General features: G+C 39.5%; 1 protein-coding gene across 1 annotated transcript in view; it reads left to right on the plus strand.

The window, feature by feature from the left end:
* Positions 1 to 23,241, plus strand: part of nabp2 (nucleic acid binding protein 2) — a 43,670-nt gene extending 20,429 nt beyond the window's left edge. Inside the window, exons 3-7 of the mRNA XM_039746671.1 lie at positions 7,742 to 7,880; positions 14,428 to 14,499; positions 15,177 to 15,252; positions 15,362 to 15,422; positions 19,796 to 23,241. Coding sequence (XP_039602605.1) covers positions 7,742 to 7,880; positions 14,428 to 14,499; positions 15,177 to 15,252; positions 15,362 to 15,422; positions 19,796 to 19,971 — 524 coding nt within the window. The 3' untranslated portion in view covers positions 19,972 to 23,241. The remainder of the gene's footprint in view (positions 1 to 7,741; positions 7,881 to 14,427; positions 14,500 to 15,176; positions 15,253 to 15,361; positions 15,423 to 19,795) is intronic.
* The last annotated feature ends 933 nt before the right edge of the window (positions 23,242 to 24,174 follow it).

Raw genomic sequence — 24,174 nt, forward strand, 5'->3', positions numbered from 1 at the left:
CTAATTCCATTTTTACTTTTTTTTTGATACTTTCGAATTTTACTACCTTCATATTCTTTAACTTGCTCTGCATGTGTATTGCGTCAACGTTTTTTTTGAGCCTTTCGAATTCCGCTGCTTCCATAATCTCTAACCTGCTCTGCATGTGTATCTCGCCAACGTTTTTGAATGTCTTTATGAAGTCTTAGAACGTATAAAATTTTTAAGAGCTGGGAGCACACGAAGTGTGTCTGCCAAAAGCATTCTAGCAACTGAGAGGTTAGATATCCGTGATCTTGTTTTAAATTGTTTGTAAGTAGGGCGTGATGTGCAAAGGTCACTGTCTCACAGGTCTTGCTTCCAAAGGTTGTAAAGTCTAGTCTCGCAGGATGTCAAAGTGTCTTTCCGAGAAGATCACCACTCAACCTAAGATTTTTTTATTATAATAGATAAGTCTGTTATGTCTCTCTATCTGAGTGTTGTTAAAGACTCTTTGTCCTGATTACTGATGTTAAAGACTCTTTGTCCTGATGATTATCAGCTTGCAGACCACTTGACTCACACTTTGGGACCATGTGTGGTTGGTGAATCACACTTTGACAGCCACTGATATAAAATATGCCACTACCCACATTAAAGGAATGCTGTCTCTTAGTAAAAAAAAATTGCAGGCGTTGCCTTTCTTTTTCAGTTCCCCTGTGTTACCAGACCAGTCCAGATTGTCACTTATGTTGCCCACAAACACTGTAAAAAAAAACAATGTGTTGAATTTACAAAAATAAATAAACAAGGCAGCAGTTTACATTCAGCTTTTTAAGCATTTTCAACACAGGAGTTTTCTGTTTAAAGTGTACTATAATAAATGTGTTTACAGCGCATGTATTTTAAAGTTGAATCAAAATGTTAACTTGAATTTCAAGTTTCTTAATTCCAGCTCAACTGAAATCCAAAGCTGTTCCTTATTAATTTAACATCCATCCATCCATTATCTAACCCGCGATATCCTAACCACGGGGTCACGGGGGTCTGCTGTAGCCAATCCCAGCCAACACAGGGCGCAAGGCAGGAAACAAACCCCGGGCAGGGCGCCAGCCTACCGCAGATTAATTTAACATTTTCAGTAAAATTAAGTCAGTTGACTAAGTATGCTTTGTGACGAAATAAATAGGCAAAAAACCAAGAAAAAGAACTGGGGAAGCTTCCCTGTATAATGTACGGCGCTGAGTATTCAAAAAGGACTGACTAGTGGTCAAAATTGAAAAATAAAATTCAACAATTCAAAACAGACAGTTGGTGCTGTTTAAATAATGGCTGCAGGAAGGAAGTTGAGGGCAGAGAGGATGTGATGTCATCATGGTTGGCCAGAAGTGACTTGATCATGGCTGGCCGGAAGTGATGTCATCAGATGTCGGTTGGAAGTGCCATTTTTATGAGGAGCCAGAAAAGATGGGACTGGGAGTGGAAAAGAATGGTTAATCTTCTGTTGTTCTGTTAAAAGTGGGAGAAAGGCATTAGTGCTTCGTTCTACTCACTTATCTTGTATTATTTCTTGCTTACTTGGACCCTTTAGCTGCCCCCTAAACACACATATGTAAGAGCTTGTTAGACTCTATTACCTCAATGAAGTAATTCCAACTTGGAATTTTCAAGCTGTGTTAATTTAGCAAAGAGTGCACAAAATATTGCCTAAATTTTATTATACTAGGGGGCTTTGCCCCCCTGCTCGCTTCGCTCGCCAACCCCCGTGTTTGGTTTTCCGGATACACACTTGTAAGATTCTTTTTTTCTTTAAATTGTTGCTATTTCATTAGTTTCACTTTTATTTCAGAACTTCTGTATAAACAACATTTGGAATCTTTCATGTCCCAATATGGTGAATCTTGTAAATGAGGTCCGTAAGACTTGTGTTTAATGACTTTGTACTATAATTCAGGAGGTTCACCGACAAAAGCGCGATAGACATATGCGCCCCGACAAAACCGCGACAGACAAATGAGCACCGACAAACCCGCTAACTGGTTTTCGACAAATGTGCGTGAAAAAATCGCGAGAGAGGCCAAGAGAGTGGGACACGTACGTGCGCATTATGTACACATTATGTGCTAGGTTAAAACTGTTATAACTGCTGATGGCATGCCGCAAACAAATACCTCAGTCGAGGGTTGGCATAACGTGTCGTATGCAAAGCGGAATAACCAGCAGTCAGGCAGCCAGCAAGTCTAAATACGCTCAACTATCAAGACGTCTTGCTGCAATTCTTCCTACATATGCAGGGCGTGATCTTAAGGACTATCTGCGTGCCGTGCTGATGGCATGCCGCGTCTCATAATATTGACTTCTAAAATAAACATTATTATATATGCTTTAAACTAGTAATTCATATTTAATGAAACTTTTGCGATTTTGTCGGCGTGATTTTGTCTGCGTGATTTTAACACCGTGTTTTAATCGGCGCTATTTTGTCAGCACTAATATTTCTATCACGCAAATGTCGGGTCACAATTCAGGATAGGTTTCTCTGTTTGGAATTTCAGTACAGACAAAATGATCTACATCATCAGCAGTTAATAATTTTTTTGCAAAGTAACCAATAAATGCATTTGAGTTAAACCCAGTTTTTGAAATTCTCTGACTTAAACTTCAAAGCCTTACAGTATTTACATATTTCTGACATATAGTCTGTGATTATTTTCCCTTTTTCGAGTAATTTCCGTTTGTTTGCGATACTGTGATCTTTACTTTCTTTTTTTTTATACTTTCTAATTTTTCTAGTTTCACATTCTTTAACTTTCTCCACATGTGTATCGTGCCAATGTTTTTTATTTTGAGCTTTTCGAATTCCACTGCTTTCATAATCTGTAACCTGCTCTTCATGTGTATAGCGCCAACCCCTTTGTTTGGTTAATCGGATATACAATTTTAAAAGTTTTTTTTTCTTCTTTGGAATCGTTGCTTTTGTGCGGGACCACAGTTTCTCATAGCGTATGGTCCATTATTGTGTACAGTACATGCACGTTTTGTGCATTGAATGATCCGAAGGCGAAAGGACTTAGTGTTACACTCTTTGCCTTTTATTTCTGACTTCGATTTGTCCTGCTATTTTTTCAATTTCACCTGGTTCTGATAAATTAATTTCCTTTTGTTTGCGTCAAAGAGATCTTTACTGTAATCTTTTTTTTTTGATACTGTAGCGACTGATGTAATAAAGTGTCACGAAAGTTCTCCTTTAACAATCGCCGACTGCGTATTCCCAAACACAACTTTCTAGCAGCCTCACCAATCACTCCTCCCCGCGTCTCAAATCAATCAGCACCCAGCTATCAGTCTTCCGTGCTGTACTCTGCCCTCCCTCGATCGGACCTAACAGTCACTTAAAACAAAAAAGGCTTCAGCTTGGCTGGGACGCTACAATACTTTCGCCTGTTACTGCTTTCATATTCTGTACCTTTCTCTGCATATGTATCGCGCCTTGGGTCTCTTTTCTCCATGCTGCTCTTTCTTCTTTGCTGAGAGCACAGGATCTGTATGTGCTACGTGACTTCACATGACTGAATGTTTTGCTGGCTGTCCGTGTTTTTATTTGATAAGAAGGGCGTATCTTGCAAGAATCTTATGTTCCACGTCCCCTAGAGACTGCCCTGGGACAATCTCTTGGCACTAAGTCTCATGTTTACGGTCCCCGCAAGACGCTCCGTGGCCAGTCTTTTTTGTCTCGCAGGTCTTTTAAATGTCTTCCAAGAACTTCCGAGAAGATCAGGTATCGTCGCCTTGCTTTTCCATTCCAGGATTTTTTTTCATGTATAGAGAGATATTTTCAACATACTTGTCTGTCTTTTTTGGACTATAAAAACTGTAAATTTCATTACTCTGTTTTACCAGTCTTTATTGATCTTGAAAGACATTCTAAGAAATAATATTAAAGAAATACAAAATATGAAAATGAAGCCATTCACTCTTAAAAGAATACTCCACCCCAAAATTATATTTTTATCATATGTTACTTTACCCCATGTAGTTTGTAGTGATGACGAGAAAAATGTTTAATCTTGTGTTTTTGTTGAGTGGACATAACAAAATTTCTAATAGAACAGGACTCAGCGGTGACCAATGCTGGATGGCAGCAAACAATATTAAAAATGTCCATGAAAAAAATCTCACATTGGTCGTGTGGCATAATCCACATGTCAAGTGATTCAGTTGTATGCTCACATAGGGTAAAAACACTTGTTTGTTTTGCTACAATATTGTTAAATAAATAATATAATAATGCTAACTAGTTCACAAACAGGAAGCCCCTTCACATGTGATCGAGCTTTTGAATTGAAAACCTGCCTCTCCCTCATTCATTGGTCAAGAGTCCTAGCTTCCATTCAATAGCAGATAATAGCCAGTGTGTCAGTACCATCAGAGTGAAGCACATGAGAATCTATCAGAAGTTGTGAATAAAAGTGCATGAGAGAGAGGGGGAATGAAAAGGCAGGGCTTCAGTCGTCATCTGAACTCTAAATTTGGCATCACATTGCACAACCTCTAAGCAGCGGGGATGTCAAACTTGACATCTGCATTTTCTTATCTTGTTGCCTAATTTAATATCACATGACCAGAAATCATAGGGGGTGACCAATTATAAAACTCTATGATGACATTTCAGCGCGGTTTCAGATTTCCAAAGAATTACAAACTCACCACTCTTTCTGACTGCCAACAACATGCCATCTGACAGTGCTCATGCTCTATAAATGCTTTTCAGGTAGCTGAGATGCAAAATCTGGCCGTTCATTTTTTCATTCAATGGTGGTTCTGTTTGCAAAGTCCAAAACAAACGCTTTACTTTTTTTTTCCTGTGGCTGCATTACGTGCATTATAACACCAGCCACCTGCAGAGTGTTGGGACCAACCAGGACTAAAAGAATTGATGAGAGACAGCAAAAACGTGGCAGGTGTTAAAAAGAAAATTAATTTATTCAAAAAGGTTTCTTAAAAAATAGCACAGTTTTAAATATTTGCAGTGATATATAAAAGGAAAAATGTTAATTAATTTAATAAAGAGAAATAAAAGTAGGAAGACGAAAAATATCCAGAAATACCCACACTGTTATTTACAAAACTGCTCTTCAATTAATATTACTTGTACCCTGCTAAACGTGTAAAGATTTGGGTAATTTACCTGCCACTAAAACTATAGCAATGAACAGGCTTTGCAGCAGCTCCAAAAGAGAATTAAAATAAATAATAATGAAGCTCCTTCCAACGACAAAATCAGGAGCCTGCGACATGACGGTACAGAGTTGTTGGTGTGACAAATGAGCTAGCATCACATTTTATACTTCAGGGTGAGTGCTCATTGCAGCCCACCCCTACGACTTAACATTTTTCATTATGTCAGGGTGTGTTGCAGACTGGTCAGACTGAGTCACTGGGGAATGTCAAAATACACAATTATGTAAATGAAGTCAGTCAGCCAGTCATTTTCTAACCTGCTAACAGGGTCATGGGGGTCTGCTGGAGCTTTTCCCAGCTAGCATAGGGTACAAGGCAGAAACAAACCCTGGTCTATCGCAGGGCTTAGTTAAATCTGCACCTGATAATTGCTACACAAATCATATAGTGTGACAGGGCCTTGAAACAGATAGAGCCTCCAGAATATATCTTAGAAGAAAGTTCAGGAGATAAAGAAACAGAGTCAATGGAGTGTTGGGTCATGAGCTTCATAACAGGGTTTCTGGCCTGAAAGAGTCCCTGTATCGTAAGATCCTGGCTTGTAGGATATAAGCTGTTTAGGTTACTATACTGAAGTGTTGGGAAAAAAACATTTTTTAAGATGGTTTACTTTTGAATTAGATCAATATTATTCAGAAAATCACTATAAACGAGTCAATTGAGGAGTCATATAATCACAACATTTGGTTCAGACCAGGACTTTTACAGAAGCGTTCTCAACCTGTTATCAGTTGTAAATAATTTAAGTGTGTTAAACCAGGGCTGTCATAACATTTTAAAAGAGAATAATACTATTACAGTATCTACCACAGTAAAGCAGCTGGACGAGTTTTCACTGCAACAAAGAGCCCCTAATTCAAGGAGGTGGTCCACTCCTACAAGTACTTGGAGTCTTACATTAATAACAGGTTGGACTGGTCTCAAAACACAGAGGAACTATACAAGAAGGGGCAGAGCACGTTCTTTTAATGTGGTAAGTGACATCCTTCACATCTTCTACAACTCTGAGATGACCTGTGTGGTGTGCTGGGCTGGTAACATCACTTCAAGAGAGGCCCACTGAATCAACAAGCTAATTAAAAGGGCAAGCTAAGTTATAAAACAGGCACTGGAGCCCCTAGAGTTCGTAGAGAAGAAGAGAATGAAGACAAAACTGAGGGCCATTATGAACAATTCTGCACATCGTCTCTGTGACGCACCAACACTGTGGACTTTCAGCCAACGAATCATTCAGTAGAAGTGTGTTAAGAAATGCTACTGGGGGCTTCTTTATACCAACAGTAATACACCTGCATAATGCCTTACTGTGACAGGCCAGTCAGAACTTTTCTTTCTCTTGATTTAAACAAAGTTCTATCTATCTATCTATCTATCTATCTATCTATCTATCTATCTATCTATCTATCTATCTATCTATAACGCCTTTCACATCTATCTATCTATCTATCTATCTATCTATAACGCCTTTCACATCTATCTATCTATCTATCTATCTATCTATCTATCTATCTATAACGCCTTTCACATCTATCTATCACATCACTCACAGAACAGAACTGCCAAGGTAACTAATGGACGAACATGCATGCACAGCATTCTAATGGACCCCATTACACGCTGCTCACAGATGATTTCAAAATTATCTTCAACATAATGCAATTCTGTGCTATGCAGGTGACTATTAAAGTGAAAAGTATATTTTAACTGTAAGCAAGTTGAAGTGATTTCTGTTTTTAAATGCTTCAAGGCTCAATACTCCTGTGTTTTAGTATTTCGAAAATCACTTAATGCATAAAAAGGTAAGACAGGTTTCTGACAAGAACAGGCCATTCAGACCAACCTATCTGATAAAATTCTTTTCACCTTAATGGCATGTCACAATGCATGACTTTTCCAGCAATTTTCAGTTTCGGACTTAGTTAACACAAACTTAGTGAGTGTTTGGGTTTGCAGTGCTCTCCCGTCACACTGCCAGTAGTGTGGTCTGCCATATCCAGCGACTCAGTTCACCCAGTCTGCATCTCACACCAAAACAGGTTTGATTTGCTCTTAAATCGTAGTGGCAGCTCTGCGCATGTAAATGCTGGAAACCAATGAGTGTCCTCCTGGAAGCACTGCACAATGCATATAATGCAGTCACGAGGAATAATCAGCTTGGGTGTTTTGGACCTGACAAACAGAAGAGAACACGTGTATAGAGAAAAGGGCTGAGATTGTAGCTGGACTTGCCGTGCCTGTAATGCCCTTGAAAAAGGGACAAGATTGACTTTAGAGGTGTAAAACTGTGCTGGAAACTCTTTACATGGTCATCTAATTTGACTTCCCCAGTGATATCTAGTCATATAATCTGACATCCTCTGGTGACAAGAATAACAACTGCAATCATCAGGTTGGACATTCCCTCCAACTAGAAGTCGTGTAATGTGACATCAAGCTGACATATGAAGAGCCCCAAAGCACTACTGATAATGTCTTCTATCAACTGTTCAGTTGTACTTGCCTATAAAACTGATTATAGTCTTTCTACTTTTTTTTTCTGAAGGTCGTGTCACCAAAACCAAGGATGGCCATGAGGTGCGCACATGCAAAGTTGCAGACAAAACAGGCAGCATCAGCATTTCGGTATGGGATGAAGTGGGAAGTCTGATCCAAGCAGGAGACATCATCCGGCTTACAAAGGGGTAAAGTGTCATCTCCATGGCTCAAGTGTGAATGCTCGTTTCCTGAATTTTATCAGTACAAAATGCTTTATAATTTCTCTGGTGAAGAGAGTACATCTCTGTACATGTGATTGGATCAAACAATCTATTTTATAAAGTATCTTACACAGTGAGCCCTGTCTGAGCTTTACAAACTCAGTTCTGTTTCATATAGTACCATTCACAATAAGGAAAAGTCATTAATCCCTCTTTTAAAAAGGTGTATAATTAGAAATTTGACTATTTTTTATTATAAATCTCAGTTGATACAGAGTGTTATGAGAGTTAATGTTCCATTATTCATAATGAGAACTTTGTTAATTTTTACAAAGCAAACAATTTAATTTATTTAAGAAGCTGCCTTTCTTGGTGTACTCCATTTTATTATTGCTTTATAATAATGCAGTCATTTCATGTCATCTCTTTTATAGGGGAACACCCTGTCAGAGCTGTTATACTTTATTTTATATTGCATCATACAAAGTCTGTACTCTTTAGATTAACAGTCAACAGATGTTTATGCCACAAAGTGCCTTTTATAGTGATGGTTATTTTAACACTATCAGTATTTTATGTAGCACTGTTTGTAATGAGAGTCATCTCAAGTATTACAGAGTGCGTTCCATGTTTACTTTCACTATCCTTTCTTTTTTTAAGTACTTTATTCATTTGGACACAAATGGAAACAAAATCTATCTTAATCAGACAGATATGTATAACAATCCAAAAAGGTCCTGCAATTCTGCCACCACCTGACAAAGAGAGCAATGTAAATAGAGGGTCTCATCTAAAACTGGGGTTGTTTTAGAGGCTGACGTACAGCTTGAAGATGGAGACACATAATGATACCTTTTTGTGGGTTTAGTGTTGTTTTTGTTCCTTTGATGGAGTGAAATAAAGTTATGGAATGTAATATGGAGTAAACATGGTATCATAATTGAAAACCAAACAAGATAAAGCATTTAAATAGCAAAGGTCGGGCACCTATTCTTTCTAAGATGAATGCAAAGAAATGACACTGTGAAAGTAAATGATACTTTGAACGAGAGAGAAAGCTCAGCTGATGTCACCAAGAAGCATTTCACTTGCAGAATTCAGAAGCTCTATGTGCTTGGCTTAGGCTTGGAGTCTCCTATTAGCTCAGGCTAATATAAGACTGCTTCTGAAGTCCGTCGTAATTCAGACATTGCGAGTTCATGGCTGGCCAATTAGGCTTGTGGCCATTAGGATATTACATCTGATTTTGTATAGCATACTATTAGAACATTAGAAAATTATTTGATGAGAACAGACTATTTAGCCAAACAAAGATTACCAAATGTATCTGCCTGATTTCTCTAAAATGACATTGTCAAGTTTGTGGTGGTACTCCAAATAATTCTGCTAAGGCATTAAAAGTCATTTTAAATCTGTATAAGAGATACACAAATGTTTTTACTCAAAATGGTTTAAATGTGACTTAGTGATGCTGGTGCTAAACAACAAGCCGGATCTTACCCTAGGTAAGATATATGTGATCAATAAAAAATGTGTAACTGAATTATGACATAGCATGTATTGAACTATAATGTAATTTGTTGAATGGCTGAGCTCTCAAATCGAGTTTTAATTAAAAGATTCCTTTCCCATCATTCTGTAAAATCAATACACGGTATCTGAATCTTTTTCCACACTAGCCAATATCATCACAGGAGTAGAAATTAGCGAAAGGTGCAGGACATTGGGTAGATTAGAGACTTTGCTAATAATTTAATTAAACTAAATAGTTTCTATTTTAAAAAAAAGTTTGTATCCGGAAGTTTAAATTCAGAGCTTAAGTGTTCAAAGGATACAAGTACATTATCAATACAGGGGGTCCTCGGGTTATGACACAGTTCCGTTTCAACAGATGCTGTAACCCTAATTTTGGTGTAAGTCGAAACACACCCTAGCCTAAGCCACTTACCTATCCTAACACATTTGCAAAATCATAATCTAGAACATAAAAATACAACTAAACCACAGAAAAAGGAAAAGGACATAAAAATACTGTACTGTAGTAACAGAAAAAATGACAAAAAATGAGTGTAAAAAAATTCCTTACGTTTATTCCTTCTGATCTGTTTACAATATCAAATTTCATTTCCATCGTGATGGCTTTCCTCTTCTTCGAAGCACTACCATCTGAAGACTCTTACTTTCATTTAGGAGCCAAAAAGTCACCAAACAAAGCAACACAAACGGAACACTAGTGCCGCGTGCAACCAAACTAGTTCGCCCACGTAGTCTGCAAGTGCAACACTAACGGAATAAGCTGAAACACTCAAATCTCAATTTTATTAAGTTTTTATGGGAGTGAGCGTTGTAAACTCAAAACGTCATATGTTGAGACGTTGTAACCCGAGGACCCCCCGTATAGAGGTCTCTAAGTGTCACAGTCCCCGAGCATCTTCCATAGATTGAGTACTGCATAAGTTAAGGATGTGGACGTCCTTATCTTGTTCCTCGCTCTGATGTTCTTGTTATTAATGCAGAATGAGGCTTCTGGACTGGTGTATTGTCATTTATTCCAATCAGATATATTAAGAACAAACTAGTAAGACCATGAGAGTCCAATCATGTAGGTGAGTATATAATACAATAAACAAACATGGAAGACTGGAAGCTAAATGTCTGAATGTCTTTAATAAAAATCTGGCTTAGTCATTTGATATTACGTAGGGAAGCACTTTCTTAGTTCTTTGAGCTAAAACGTTTGCCTGTATCTTAATATCATTATTTATTATTGAAATTGGCATTTATGGTGCATGTTGTAGCAAGTCCTTATTCTTCTCTGGAATGACAGCAATAGATGCTTTATATAATATATTTGGTAGAATTTTATTTTCTGCAACTTCTGTAAACATTCCTAACTAAAATTATGGCAGGTTGCCAAGTGGGCCTGAAGTTTCTCCATTCTACAGTGAGTGTATGACATCTGGTATTTTAAACAGTCTCAGAGGGTTATCAAGCTTTTGTGCACAGAGAACATCGAGCTCTGGGGTTTATGTTATTTTATTAATTAATTCTTAACTAGCCTTTTTACACTAGGAGGAATGGGTCATTATATTTTAATTTACCAAATTATCAAAAATGTTTTTGTATCACTAATTTGGATAAAACTTGGTGTATGAATTACACCTGCTTTCCAGGACTCAGAAATATGCAGTGTATATTCAGTGTGTATATATACAGTCATGGCCAAAATTATCGGCACCCCTGGAATTTTCTTCAAGAAAATTGTTGCAATTCCAAATGTTTTGGTATACACGTTTATTTCCTTTATGTGCATTGGAACAACACAAAAAAACAGAGAAAAAAAGCCAAATCTGACATCATGTCACACACAACTCCAAAAATGGGCCGGACAAAATTATTGGCACCTTTTCAAAATTGAGGGTAAATCGTTTTATTTCAAGCATATGATGCTCATTTGAACTCACCTGTGGCAAGAAACAGGTGCTGGCAATATAGCAATCACACCTGAAGCCAGTTAAAATGGAGAAAAGTTGACTCAACCTTTGTGTTGTGTGTCTGAGTGGGTCACACTAAGCATGGAGAACAGAAAGAAAAGCAGAGAATTGCCTGAGGACTTCAGAACAAAAATTATGGAAAAACATCACCAATCTCAAGGCTACAAGTCCATCTCCAGAGATCTTCATGTTCCTTTGTCCACTGTGCGCAACATATTTCAAGAAGTTAACAACTCATGGTACTGTAGCTAATCTCCCTGGATGTGGACGGAAGAGAAAAATTGATAAAAGACTGCAACAAAGGATAGTCCGAATGGTGGATAAACAACCACAATCAACTTCAAAACGTATTCAAGCTGTTCTGCAGACTCAGGGTGCAACAGTGTCAGCTCGAACGATCTGTCGACATCTGAATGAAATGAAACGCTATGGCAAGAGAGCCAGGAGGACCCCACTGCTGACACAGAAACATAAAAAGCCAAAATGTACTTGAGGAAGCCAGAATCCTTTTGGGTGAACATCTTGTGGACAGATGAGACCAAGGTAAAGCTTTTTGGTAAAGCTCATCATTCTACTGTTTACAGAAAATGGAATGAGGCCTACGAAGAAAAGAACAACAGTACCTACAGTCAAACATGGTGGAGAGTCTAAGAGGTTTTGGGGATGTTTTGCTGCCTCTGGCACTGGATGTCTTGACTGTGTGCAAGGCATCATGAGATCTGAAGACTACCAAAAGATATTGGGGCACAATCATCATTTCTGATCATCAAACACATTTAACCATTAGTCAAATATAACACAAGTAAACACAAAATGCAGTTTTTAAATGATGGTTTTTATTATTTAGGGGGAAAAAAAATCCAAATAATATCCAAATAAATATATATATTCATTGTATTCATAGTCTGAATTGTGTGGGTGGTTACCTACCAGGTAACACTTGTGGTTGGTCTGCCATTCGGCAAACATCCGCCACAGTGCCCTCTTCAGTTGCGAGAAAAAGATCATGGAATGTCGCATAGTTTATTGTCAAATAATGCAAAGCGTACACGACATGTGTTTCGCCCTCATTTGGGCTCATCAGGCGTACACACTCTAATGTCCCCCTCTCAGGGATCGAACCTCGGACGTCAACGTAAGAGACGAAGCCCCTTTACGCTGCGCCACAGCGTGTGGTTCGTTTATTTGACAACCTGTAGGTCCGGAGTAATTACATTCATTGTATTCATAGTCTGAGTCCCGACCTGAATTCTGTGGGTGGTTACCTATCAGGTAACGCTTGTGGTTGGTCTGCCATGCCTGATGAGCCCAAATGAGGGCGAAACACGGGTCTTTATGCATACTCTTTACGCATTATTTGCAGTAAACTATGCAACATATATACAGTATATGGGCCTCCCAGTGGGGCAAGGTCCCTGGCCATCCATCACAATATGTATATATATTGTGAGAGTTCTCATTGAGCGCAAAAGCGAATATCAGCAGAGTTTCTTTGCAGCCTTTCTCGATTTTTGTAAAACATTTGATTCAATTGATTGAGCTGCCCTGTGGGACATGCTGAGACTTTGTGGGATCCCCCCGAAGTTGCTGGACATCATGGCCGGCCTGTACACTGATACTGCAAGTGCTGTGCAGAGGGGAGGCAGAACCGCTGTGTTTTTCCTAGTTAATTCTGGGGTTCATCATGGGTCTGTTTTTGCTCCTAGTCTGTACAATGCTTGCATGGACTGGAAATTGGGCAGTGTTCTGGGGTCCAGCAGCTGTGGCACTTCTGTTAGTGAAGAAAGATTCACTGATCTTGACTTTGCTGACGATACAATGATCTGCGCAGAGTCAAAGTAGGCTCTGATTGAGGCTCACTAGAGACTGAGCGAGGAGTCTGAATGTCTCGACTTGTGAGTATCCTGATAAAAACCAACATCCAGACCTTTAATGACATCTTGGGCACAGTCATCAGCAGTGTGTCTGTCTGTGGGGGGAATGTCGACCGCATCAAGAGGTTTACTTACCTTGGCAGCAACATTCATGTCTCTGGTGACTCTTCCTGTAAAGTCAGTAGACAGATTGGGGGAGCATGGGGGTGTCATGAAGTCACTGGAAAGGGGTGTGTGGCACCCCTGATATCTCTGCAAAAGGATGAAGGTCCAAGTCTTTACTTTCCTGGTGGTTCCTGTTTTGGTATATGGTTGCAACACATGAACGTTATCCAGTGACCTGAGATGAAGACTGGACTCGGTCTCTTCTGAGAATCCTTGGGTACCCCTGGTTTGACTTTGAGTCGAACGAGTGGTTGGTCACCAAGTCCCAAATGAGGCACATTACCTTACGACACTACGGCCATAGGGTGCAATTCCCTTAGGGTGATTCAGCTCACAGGATCCTTATTGTTGAGAACCCAAGCAGCTGGACCAGGCCGAGGGTACACCCATGTAACACCTGGTTGCGGCAGATTGATGGTCTTATCTGGGGGGTGGGACTGGACCACATGTCTGCCTGGGGGTTGCCAACTGGACTGTATATATATATATATACTAGCAGTGCCCCGCGGCTCTGCCCACGTATTAGTGAAAAAGGACAGTGAGGAGGGTCCTGCCCAGCTCCCCACTCCTGACATCACGCTTTCCCTTGCCCTGCAGCCTCTGTCTCAGATTACTGCAAATATATTGCTCCAGTAAGCAAACTATGATTCTTACCATGATGAGAGAAGTTGCAAAATCAACCGTAAAGTTCAAGCAAATTATAGAAAAAAACCTGATCTAAATCCGTTAAGCAGTTCTCTCATTCGCTAGTTCAGCAGAGGTAAGGAACACGCCAGGGAGGCTGGTGCGTGAGTGAGGAGGGCCCCCCTCCCCTTGGCCTCTAAATTATAATTTGTTTTCACTGTGCAAAATTAGAAGGTGGCATGCTGTGGTAATATTATGTGGCCAATAAGAACCATAAAGGCAGTTTTTTACGTACCTTTTCATTGATCTTCAGTGCCATGGTAAGCGATTTGTCCTTTGCCTTTAATGCTGATACCTCCTCTTCTGTCACTGCAGGTACGCATCAGTGTTCAAAGGCTGCCTGACACTTTACACAGGCCGAGGAGGGGAACTCCAGAAGGTCGGAGAGTAAGTTTACTTTTTTAATGAGTATGAATAATGAGCATCTGTTAAGAAAACTCTTTAAGATCTGGTGCTGCCAATGGCATGAAAGCGTTTAGGGACAGGTAATAAAACAAGTGCACAGAAGAACAATTTCTAGAGCTTGTTACTATAATATTTTCACAGCAAAAGACTTAAATATATAAACATCCTTGTCCCTTACTTCACTTCACCTTACCTTTAATTCATAATAGTTGTGAATTTTATGTGAATTTCCCCTTGGGATCTATCTATCTAGTCACTCCTTGTATGGCGCCTCCAATGTTGAACTACTTTTCATTTCATTTTCATGTACAGTGGTTTTAAATGTTGGCAGGCTAATATTTCTCAACCATTCACTTTCACTAAACAGCCTGCACTGCACAGTGTTTCATTCTATGAAAGATATGAACATTAAATTCAAAATCCTCATATTATGTGCCAGTTTCACATTTATATATTCAAATTCCACCTAGATGTCGACAGTCAGTATTAATCTGCCATTTGTTAAGATGGCTTTTTCAGGGCACCCAGACACTGGCTCTAATTTTCTATTTGTGGCTGATGGGCCTTTTGTTCCTGAACGTTACAACTTAAGGGGTTTTGACTTTTGCTTCTAATTTGCACTGCTGAAAACCAATGCCCCTTTCCCTTCACCTCCCCAGGTTTTGCATGGTGTACTCAGAGGTACCAAATTTTAGTGAGCCCAACCCAGAATACCTTGCCCAGGTGAATAAAACGGTAAGGAAATGGAATTTTACAATAGTTGGAATGCATAAGTTACACTTGCTGTTGGTGGTTTTATTAATTTCCTCCATTTTTTTCTGATTTAATACATTGTCTTCTGAAGCCTGCAAATGACCAAGGAGGCTCATCCAATCAAAACAACGGCACAGCAGCGGCAAATCCAGGTGAGTGGCTCTGCAACAAGTCCCAGGTTGACTCACTCTGGTTGTGAATAGCTGTTAAAACCTGTATACTTTACTGAAGAAAAGTAAAGTCTTTGTGGACCTGAGGTATCTTCCAATCCACAATAATTACTTGTAGTGAAAACTTTATAATTGCAATCACAACAGTTTATTCAGCCTCACATAGATTAACAATTCTTATTTGTTTAACTTTTTCAAATTATCATCCAATCAAGATTTGAAGGTCACCACAGTACTACTGTTTCCTACCCTTCTTGGTCACTTATTCCAAGTATTTATTATTCTTAATGAGAAGAAATGCCATTTGTACAAAATTCTCCCTCAACCAACTTCCATGAATTTTTTGTAGTTTCAATGAGCTGTGTCATCCAGGAAGAAACATTGCCTTCCTGTAAAAAAGCTTCCAAAATGCTCTTTTGTTTTCTTTTCCCAGCATTTTATGAGCGTTACCATTGATTTCAGTGGAACAAGTGTTTTTGCTGAAAATGCTTGAAAACTGCTGTATGCAAGTTTTTTTAACTGTTCACTGCTAAAATGTTTAGATGTGAATAATGTCATTGAAAACAATGGGAAGTAACTGTTCTTGTGGTTTAGGTCCATCTTGATGTAGTGGTAAAATGCTAGAAAAATGTTTATGTATGAAAGGGCCCTAAAATAGATGTTGTTGGACAAAAGATGAAATCGAGTAAGGCAACGAAAGTGTGATCCAAATTAGTTGTGGCAAAAAATGTATGTACCTTTAATCTAAGATGTGATCCACTTTGGCCAGTACAGTTTGTGCACGCTACCATAATAATGGTGTCCTCCTGTCCTCCTATCAGCCCCAGCACACTCCTGCTGCCTGAAGGGAATTATAGTCAATGCTGGTTTTTGGGTAGTAACCATAAAACGCCATAAAGACTTTATTTTAAAATAGACTAGGGGGCTTCACCCGCTGCTCGATTCGCTTACCAAACCCCCAGCCTGTGCTACGCGCGAGCCATTTCACATCTCTGACACTCACATATGTGGATTTCACTTTCACCAAACAACAAATCTTTTAATTCTCGCGGATACGGTCTTCATTGGGATGAAACACTACTTTTCCCTGATGGCAGCACGAATTAGATGATTACAAATCTCCGACTTAAAGTTTAAATTTAAATCTACATACTTCTATCATATCACGTATATCCATATATTTGATCTCTTTTTGCTGTTCCGTTATTTCACCAAGTAAAAATTTCCGTTTGTTTGCGCTAATGTGGTCTTTGCTATCATTTTTTTGAGACTTTCGAATTTTAGTATTTTCATTATTTCTAACCTGCTCTGCACATGCATTGTACCAACATTTTTGAATTCTTTACAACGTTCTACTTTGTCATCTACTCTTTGTCTTTTATTTCCAGCCCGGGGCTTGGTTTAATCTCTTGGCACAAAGTTTCATCTCGCAGGACATGAAATTATCTCTCTGAAAAAGTCTTGTCTTATCCCAGGCTAAAAAGGCTTGTTTCGTCCCAGGATTTTTTTATATAATAGACTATCAGCAACAAACATACAAAAATTCATGAAAACTGGCACTCAATTTTGTATGATTGGCTAACAAACAGCTCGTGGTTTTATTTACATTTCTGAATGCTTCAGGGCATTTGGTGGTCTGGGTAAGGAACTCAAGGTTTGGGAATTACATTTTTATATACAAAATGATTTCTATTTCACAGGTGTGTGATGCATACTTTAAAACCATCTTATACTCTCCATTCAGAAATTAAATTGAAAAGTCTGTTGTTCAGTTTTGTTAGCCAGCTGTGCCTTGACCAGAGCCAGAGTCCTCAAAGAGTCTCTCCAGATCCCATTCTTTTACACCTTCCTCAAAGTGAATAATAAAAAAGTAATTTTTTTCTTTAGGCAAAGGCTTCAGTCACCGCAGGATGGAGTTGTTATGTAGAGAGGTTCTAAGCACAATAGTCTTAAAAAAAAATCTCAGAAATGTGCAGGGAACATAACAGTAAATACATACTGTAGATACATAGAAATTAAAGAACCGAGAATATTAGCAAAAGAATCAAAAATGAACAAAAGGGAAATGAATATGGCATTTGAACCCCAGCCAGGAGGTTAATCCTGTTTGAAATACAACAGGAATTCTGTCTTTCTCTGTGGCTCGACTACTGTGGTATTAATGGTCACCCAGTTTATTCTTCATTCAGTACCTGCAGAAATAGTCCAAGAAGATAATGTCTCCCTTGCCTCTTAATGCACTGAGACAGGGTTAGAACATTAGAACACTCTAGACGACAACTGGCCATTCAGCCCAACAAAGCTCGCCAGTCCTATCCACTTATTTCTTCCAAAAAAACATCAAGTCGAGTTTTGAAAGTCCCTAACGTCTTACTGTCTACCACACTACTTGGTAGCTTATTCCAAGTGTCTATCGTTCTTTGTGTAAAGAAAAACTTCCTAATGTTTGTGTGAAATTTACCCTTAACAAGTTTCCAAATGTGTCCCCGTGTTCTTGATGAACTCATTTTAAAATACAAGTCTCGATCCACTGTACTAATTCCCTTCATAATTTTAAACACTTCAATCATGTCACCTCTTAATCGTCTTTTACTTAAACTGTAAAGGCTCAGCTCTTGTAATCTTTCCTCATAATTCAACCCCTGTAGTCCTGGAATCAGTCTAGTTGCTCTTCTCTGGACCTTTTCTAGTTCTGCTATGTCCTTTTTGTAGCCTGAAGACCAAAACTGCACACAGTACTCAAGATGAGGCCTCACCAGTACTTTATAAAGGTTGAGCAGAACCTCCTTGGACTTGTACTGCACACATCAAGGCGCTATATAACCTGACAGTCTTTTAGCCTTCTTAATGGCTTCTGAACACTGTCGGGATGAGGGTTGACCCCTCTCTCCAGGACGGCACAGTTCTGTTACAAGGAGACAAACTCACTCATATTTTGGGCCCTTCTCCTTGTCTCCTTCCATCTTGTTTTCTCCATAAAAGCTACAGTTGTAGCCATAGGTTTTGAGTATTGGTTTTCACAAAATTTGCTGCTTCAGTATTTTTAGATCCTGAGCCATAAATAAAGAATGATGCCAAAACATCCTCTAAGTGCAACTTCTCCCAACCATCCAAGAACACTTTGGTGACCAACAATGAACAATCCAGCATGATGGAGCACTGGGCCATAAGGCAAAAGTGAGAACTAAGTGGCTTGGGGAACGAAACATTGACATTTGGGGTCCATGGCCAGGAAACCCCCCAGATCTTTAATGCCATTGAGAACTTGTGGTCAAACCTCAAGAGGCAGGTCGACAAACAAAAACCCACCAATTCTGATTCTGCAATAATGGGATGCCATCAGTCAGGATTTGGCCCCGGAGTTGATTGATAGCCTGCCAGGGTGAATTGCAGAGAGGGGTCTTGAAAAATAAGGGCCAAAACTGCAAATATGTAATCTTTGCATAAACTTAATGTAATTGTCAATAAAAGCCATTGAAACTTCTGAAATGCTTGTAATAAAGTATCTATCTATCTATCTATCTGAAATGCTTGTAATTCTACTTCAGTGTACCATAGAAACATCTGACACAAAGGTCTAAAAACACTTAAGCAGCAAGCCTTGTGAACACCAATACTTGTGTCAATTCTCAAAACTTTTGTCCACAACTGTAGCCTTATTTCACCTCCCTAGCTTTTACTCAATCTTTTATATCTTGTAGTGTAGGTGGTTTGATTACTGACCCCCAGAACTGCTAATGAGGGATGGCTGCACAAATCCATCATCCACACATGCAGAATTAATCGATCCATTTCCCCAGTAGCGCTCCATGGCCACACGGCTTTCCTACACATTCACATTCCTGAGTATCACTATAATAAAAAAATAATGATAAATAAATTATAAAAAAAAAACTGCATCCTTCCACTCTGGCATGTGCCACAACACATACACACACACACATATTAATGTCCAATTTAGCATCACCGATCTACCTGACATGCATCTCTACAGACTGTGGAACATTTATTTATGTATTACCATTGTGAATTTATTCATATTAAATTTCACATGTCACATATGGCCCAAGTACGAGTTTTGTCCAGGTCCACCTATAATGATTTTGTTTACTTGTTCTTTGTTTAATGTCATTTCCAAATGTATCCAGCCTTTGAGTTTTATTTTTATCAGTGTGTATACTGAGCATGAAATACATGCAATGAACAGGCTTCAAAGTCAAAGAAGTGTGCAGGCACTTGAATATACAGCAGCATCTTTAATGGTGAGCTGTAATCAATTGGGCTTTCAAAGATGAAGATCATGCTGCACCTATTCTTAATGTCATCCCACTGATTTTCAAATTTTTTTCTCCCAGGAAACAATGACACATCCAATGGAAATGGAGTCAGTGGGCCAGTCCCAGGAAACTCCACCAGTCAGGCACAAGGGGTCAGGAATAATGGGAGAGGATCTTCCAATCACCAGACTGGAGCCACAGCAGCAACAGCCGTCAGTAACGGGAAAGAGACTCGTCGCACTGCTAAAAGATGATCCGCTGCTCCAGAGGGACTTTATTTCTTTTTTTCCTTGACTAGTCCAGCATAGGAGGTTGGAGGCGTTCATATGAATCGCAGTCTGCAGGGACCGCATTTTGGTAAAGTCCTTTGGACTTTTTTTTTTACATACATAATCATTTCAGTTTTTTTTTTATTGCCTCATTTAAAAAGCATCTAACACTCCCAACAGTGGATTATTTTCCTCTTCTGTGATGTCCAACGAGACGCCTGCACTGTACTCACTGGAGAGTAAGGGAATACATCTCCACTGTTCTCTCTCATTTCATTTCAGAGGTGTAACACAAATGATTGGACTGCGATCAGCAACATAGCCTTGATCATCCGTAGTGCTGGAGTCTGAGTGCCACACCAAAACCTTAGAAAATTAATGCATTGCACTTGACATTTACTTAGAGCATTGAGTGTATAGTAAAAATAAAGCTGAAAATTGCATTCAGTGAAACACAAAGGCCACATAATATATGAATCTTCATATATCTGCATTATTACTTTTTCTTTTTAATTATAATCTCGTAATCTTTGTCATATACAGTGCCTATAAAAAGTGTTTGCCCTCTTGGAAGTTTTCACGTTATTATAATGCAACATTGAATCCCAGTGGATTTAATTTGGCTTTTTTTGACAATGATCAGCAGATAAAGACTCTTTAAGGTCAAAGTGAATGCAGGTCTCTGCAGAGTTGTCTTAATTAATTACAAATATAAACCATGAAAGTATTCTCCCCCTTCATTTAGGTAGTCATGTGTGCACAGATCTGCCATTTTTCTTCATTTTTTTTTTACAAAACTGCTCAAGCTCTGTCAGGTGTCATGGGGAACACAAGTGAACAGCCTTTGTCAAGTTCAGCCACAAATTCTCTATGGGATTGAGATCTGGACTCTGACTTGTTCACTCCAGATTTAACAACCCCCAAAAACATAACTGGTGCGGCCCATTTCTTTTTAGAATTCTCGTCATAAGTTCAGCAGGAATAACCTGTCTGGGGTTTTCAGTTCATTGTAAGGACCAACTTGTGATGAGTCAGTATGGTGGCCTAAGCTACACAATGAAGACTAAAGAACACAACAAGCAACTCCATGAAAAACACAAGCCAGGCGAAGGAGACAAGAAAGTCACTGAAAATCCACTTAAGTCAAACAAAAGGTATGGCAGAGCTGGAAATCTGTTAGAGAAGGCCATCACCAAAAACCAAAGAAGACGAGTGTCGGAGGTCACCAAGAGACCTATGACAACTCTGGAGAAGTCACAAGCTACAGTAGCTGTGCAGGCAACAACCGTACACAGGTGCTTCACTAGCCACAGATTTATGGGAGAGTGGCAAAGAGAAACAAACGTGCTGGACATCTTGGCTACAGTTTACCAGAAGGCACAAGGGGGACTCTGGTGTAAGCTGGAAGAAGCTTCTGCATTCTGATGAGACCATAATTAAGCTTTTTGGCCATTGGATTAAATGCTGTGTTACGCTGCAGGTTATCACAAGCACACCATTCCCACCAGAAGCCTTAGTGGTGGCAGCATCAGGCTGTGGGGTATGCTTCTCCACAGCAGGCTTGTGAGGGAAAAATGAATGAAGAAAACTAGAGGAAAATCCTGGAGAAAACCTGATGTGGTCCTCAGAAAACCTGCGCCTTGGGAGAAGACAATAAGTCCAAGCATAAAGCCAAAGCTACGAAGGAATGGCTACAGAACAACAGAGTGTCAGAGTGTAGATCTCAATCCAACTCAGAATTTGTGGCTGGACTTGACAAAAGCTGTTCACTCACATTTACCATGGCACATGACAGGGCTTTAGCAGTTTTGTAAAGAAGAATTAGGAAAATGGGAGAGTTGATTGCGAGAGACTTGTGCACACAGACTCAAGGATGTCATGGCTGCCATCGACTAAACACTGACCTGAAGGGTATGAATACTTATTTAGTGTTTCACATTTCTAAGTAATTTAGTCCACTGTGCAGACATCTGTTTGTACTTTGACAATAACCTATTGGTGCTAATCCTGATTGTGAACAGGCTTGGAATTCTATGTAAATACGGTTATTCCTGAGTCAGACTCAGAGTGTCGTGTAATGACTTCCTTTACAGCATTAAGCTCAAATAACTCGAATAATGCTCAGCACAGTACTCTTCTGCTATCTAGTGTATGAAATAGCATCATGCTGCAAAAAAAAATCATGTACATTTCTATGCATATTGCCACACTATGCTAACTCATCAATATTCATGAGTAGGGTGGAGCCTTCACCCAAAACACAATGGCATGTAAACAAGAAGTTGTAAAGCCAAGCTAAAACTGAACTGTTAGTTGAATCAAGTGACCACGATGACTATGTGAAATGGTCATCAGTGAAACTAATGCATTTGGAACTGTACGACTGAACTGCCATGATATGCCCAGAGAATCTGATCGCCTGAAGGTTCTCCATGGTGTACGTAGGTGCTTGGTAAAAAAGGTAAAATAATTGTGATCAACTAGAAAGACAACAAAGACATTGGCCTCCTAAGTACTGCTCACAATGCAGAAGCTGTCATTGCTCATGACAAAGGAAATGTGGAAGTCACTAAGCCTGGCACTGTGGTGGCCTCCCGTAACACAAAGGGGCATCATGTGGTTCAAGAATTGACATTCAAGCAAACAACAGAAACAAATATAAGAAAAGTGTGAAAAGAAACACACTTGTACTGGCCCGATTGTGACTTTGGGCTGCACATTAGTGTCTGTTTCAAAGCACATCACATGAAGGACGTGCGCTAAATCTTCATCAGTACAGCAGTGGACACTTGATGGATCTCTTCTACTGTATTTATGTTGACATTTTTATACTTACATGTTTATGTTACACGTAATGACATTTTTTTCTAGTTGAAAAAAATGGAATGTTTTTGACTCATTTTTACTTTCTCGTATACAAAGTATAGGGAAAGTATTGTAATCATCCAAAGATTCAGTGTCGAGATTCTGATGAATCTCGACGTCTAGACCTCCCAGACCTTTTTGTATACAAAGAATAGGGAAAGTATTGGAATCCTCCAAAAATTCAATTTTGAGATTTTGATGAATCTCGATGTTTTAGGCCTCCCTGAGTCAGAAAGTACCGTTTTTGGAAATACGTCTCTCTGCGTGTGTGTATGTGTGTAAACGCGATAACCTGAGTATGCTTTCATTTCGGCCAACTAAATTTTGCATACAACTATTAGGTAGGGCGGCACGGTGGCGCTGCTGCCTCGCAGTTAGGAGACCTGGGTTCGCTTCCCGGGTCCTCCCTGCGTGGAGTTTGCATGTTCTCCCCGTGTCTGCGTGGGTTTCCTCCGGGTGCTCCGGTTTCCTCCCACAATCCACAGACATGCAGGTTAGGTGGATTGGCGATACTAAATTGGCCCTAGTGTGTGCTTGGTGTGTGAGTGTGTTTGTGTGTGTCCTGCGGTGGGTTGGCACCCTGCCCAGGATTGGTTCCTGCCTTGTGCCCTGTGTTGGCTGGGATTGGCTCCAGCAGACCCCCGTGACCCTGTATTCGGATTCAGCGGGTTAGAAAATGGATGGATGGACTATTAGGTAACAATTGTAGATTTCCATCAATTCTTGGGCTATTTCTGTTAACCGGAAGTGTTGTTCAATACATTATTAATTTGATTTGATTTATTGTTGATGGTTCTTTAATGTATATAAATGTATAAAAATGTAATCATTGTCTTGCAGTTTACTCCTCAAATTTCCAACCCCATTTCTGAGTATATGAGAAAGTCGAGAGGAGGCCACTCCTGATTTTTTCACGGGTAAACATAACACTTAAGAAGCGTCTTTTTCTGTTGAGCAGTGTTAAGCAAGCCAAATTCAATCCACTGTGACTCAGTGTTACAACACAATAAAATGTGAAAACTTCCAAAAGGGGAGAATACTTTTTATATGCTCTGTAACTAAAGTAGAAAAAGCTAAGGCCAGATGGCAACAGGGAAGAGTTACACACCTTGAACCCTGGTAAAAGAAAACTTCCTCAGCATAACTTTTTAACGACAGCGGCCATGCAGGGTGTGTCTCTGTGTGGTGTGATAAGCAGCAGGCAATGGACACCAGTGGGTTTTCTTGTCACAAACTGGGGACTGCCCTTCAGCAAGACAAATTCAGACATTTTTCATTCCAGTGGTGTGGTGCTGGGCCTTAAACCCTGGGCAGTCTCTGCTT

Source organism: Polypterus senegalus, chromosome 3 (genome assembly GCF_016835505.1).
Source record: "Polypterus senegalus isolate Bchr_013 chromosome 3, ASM1683550v1, whole genome shotgun sequence".
NCBI lineage: Eukaryota > Metazoa > Chordata > Cladistia > Polypteriformes > Polypteridae > Polypterus > Polypterus senegalus.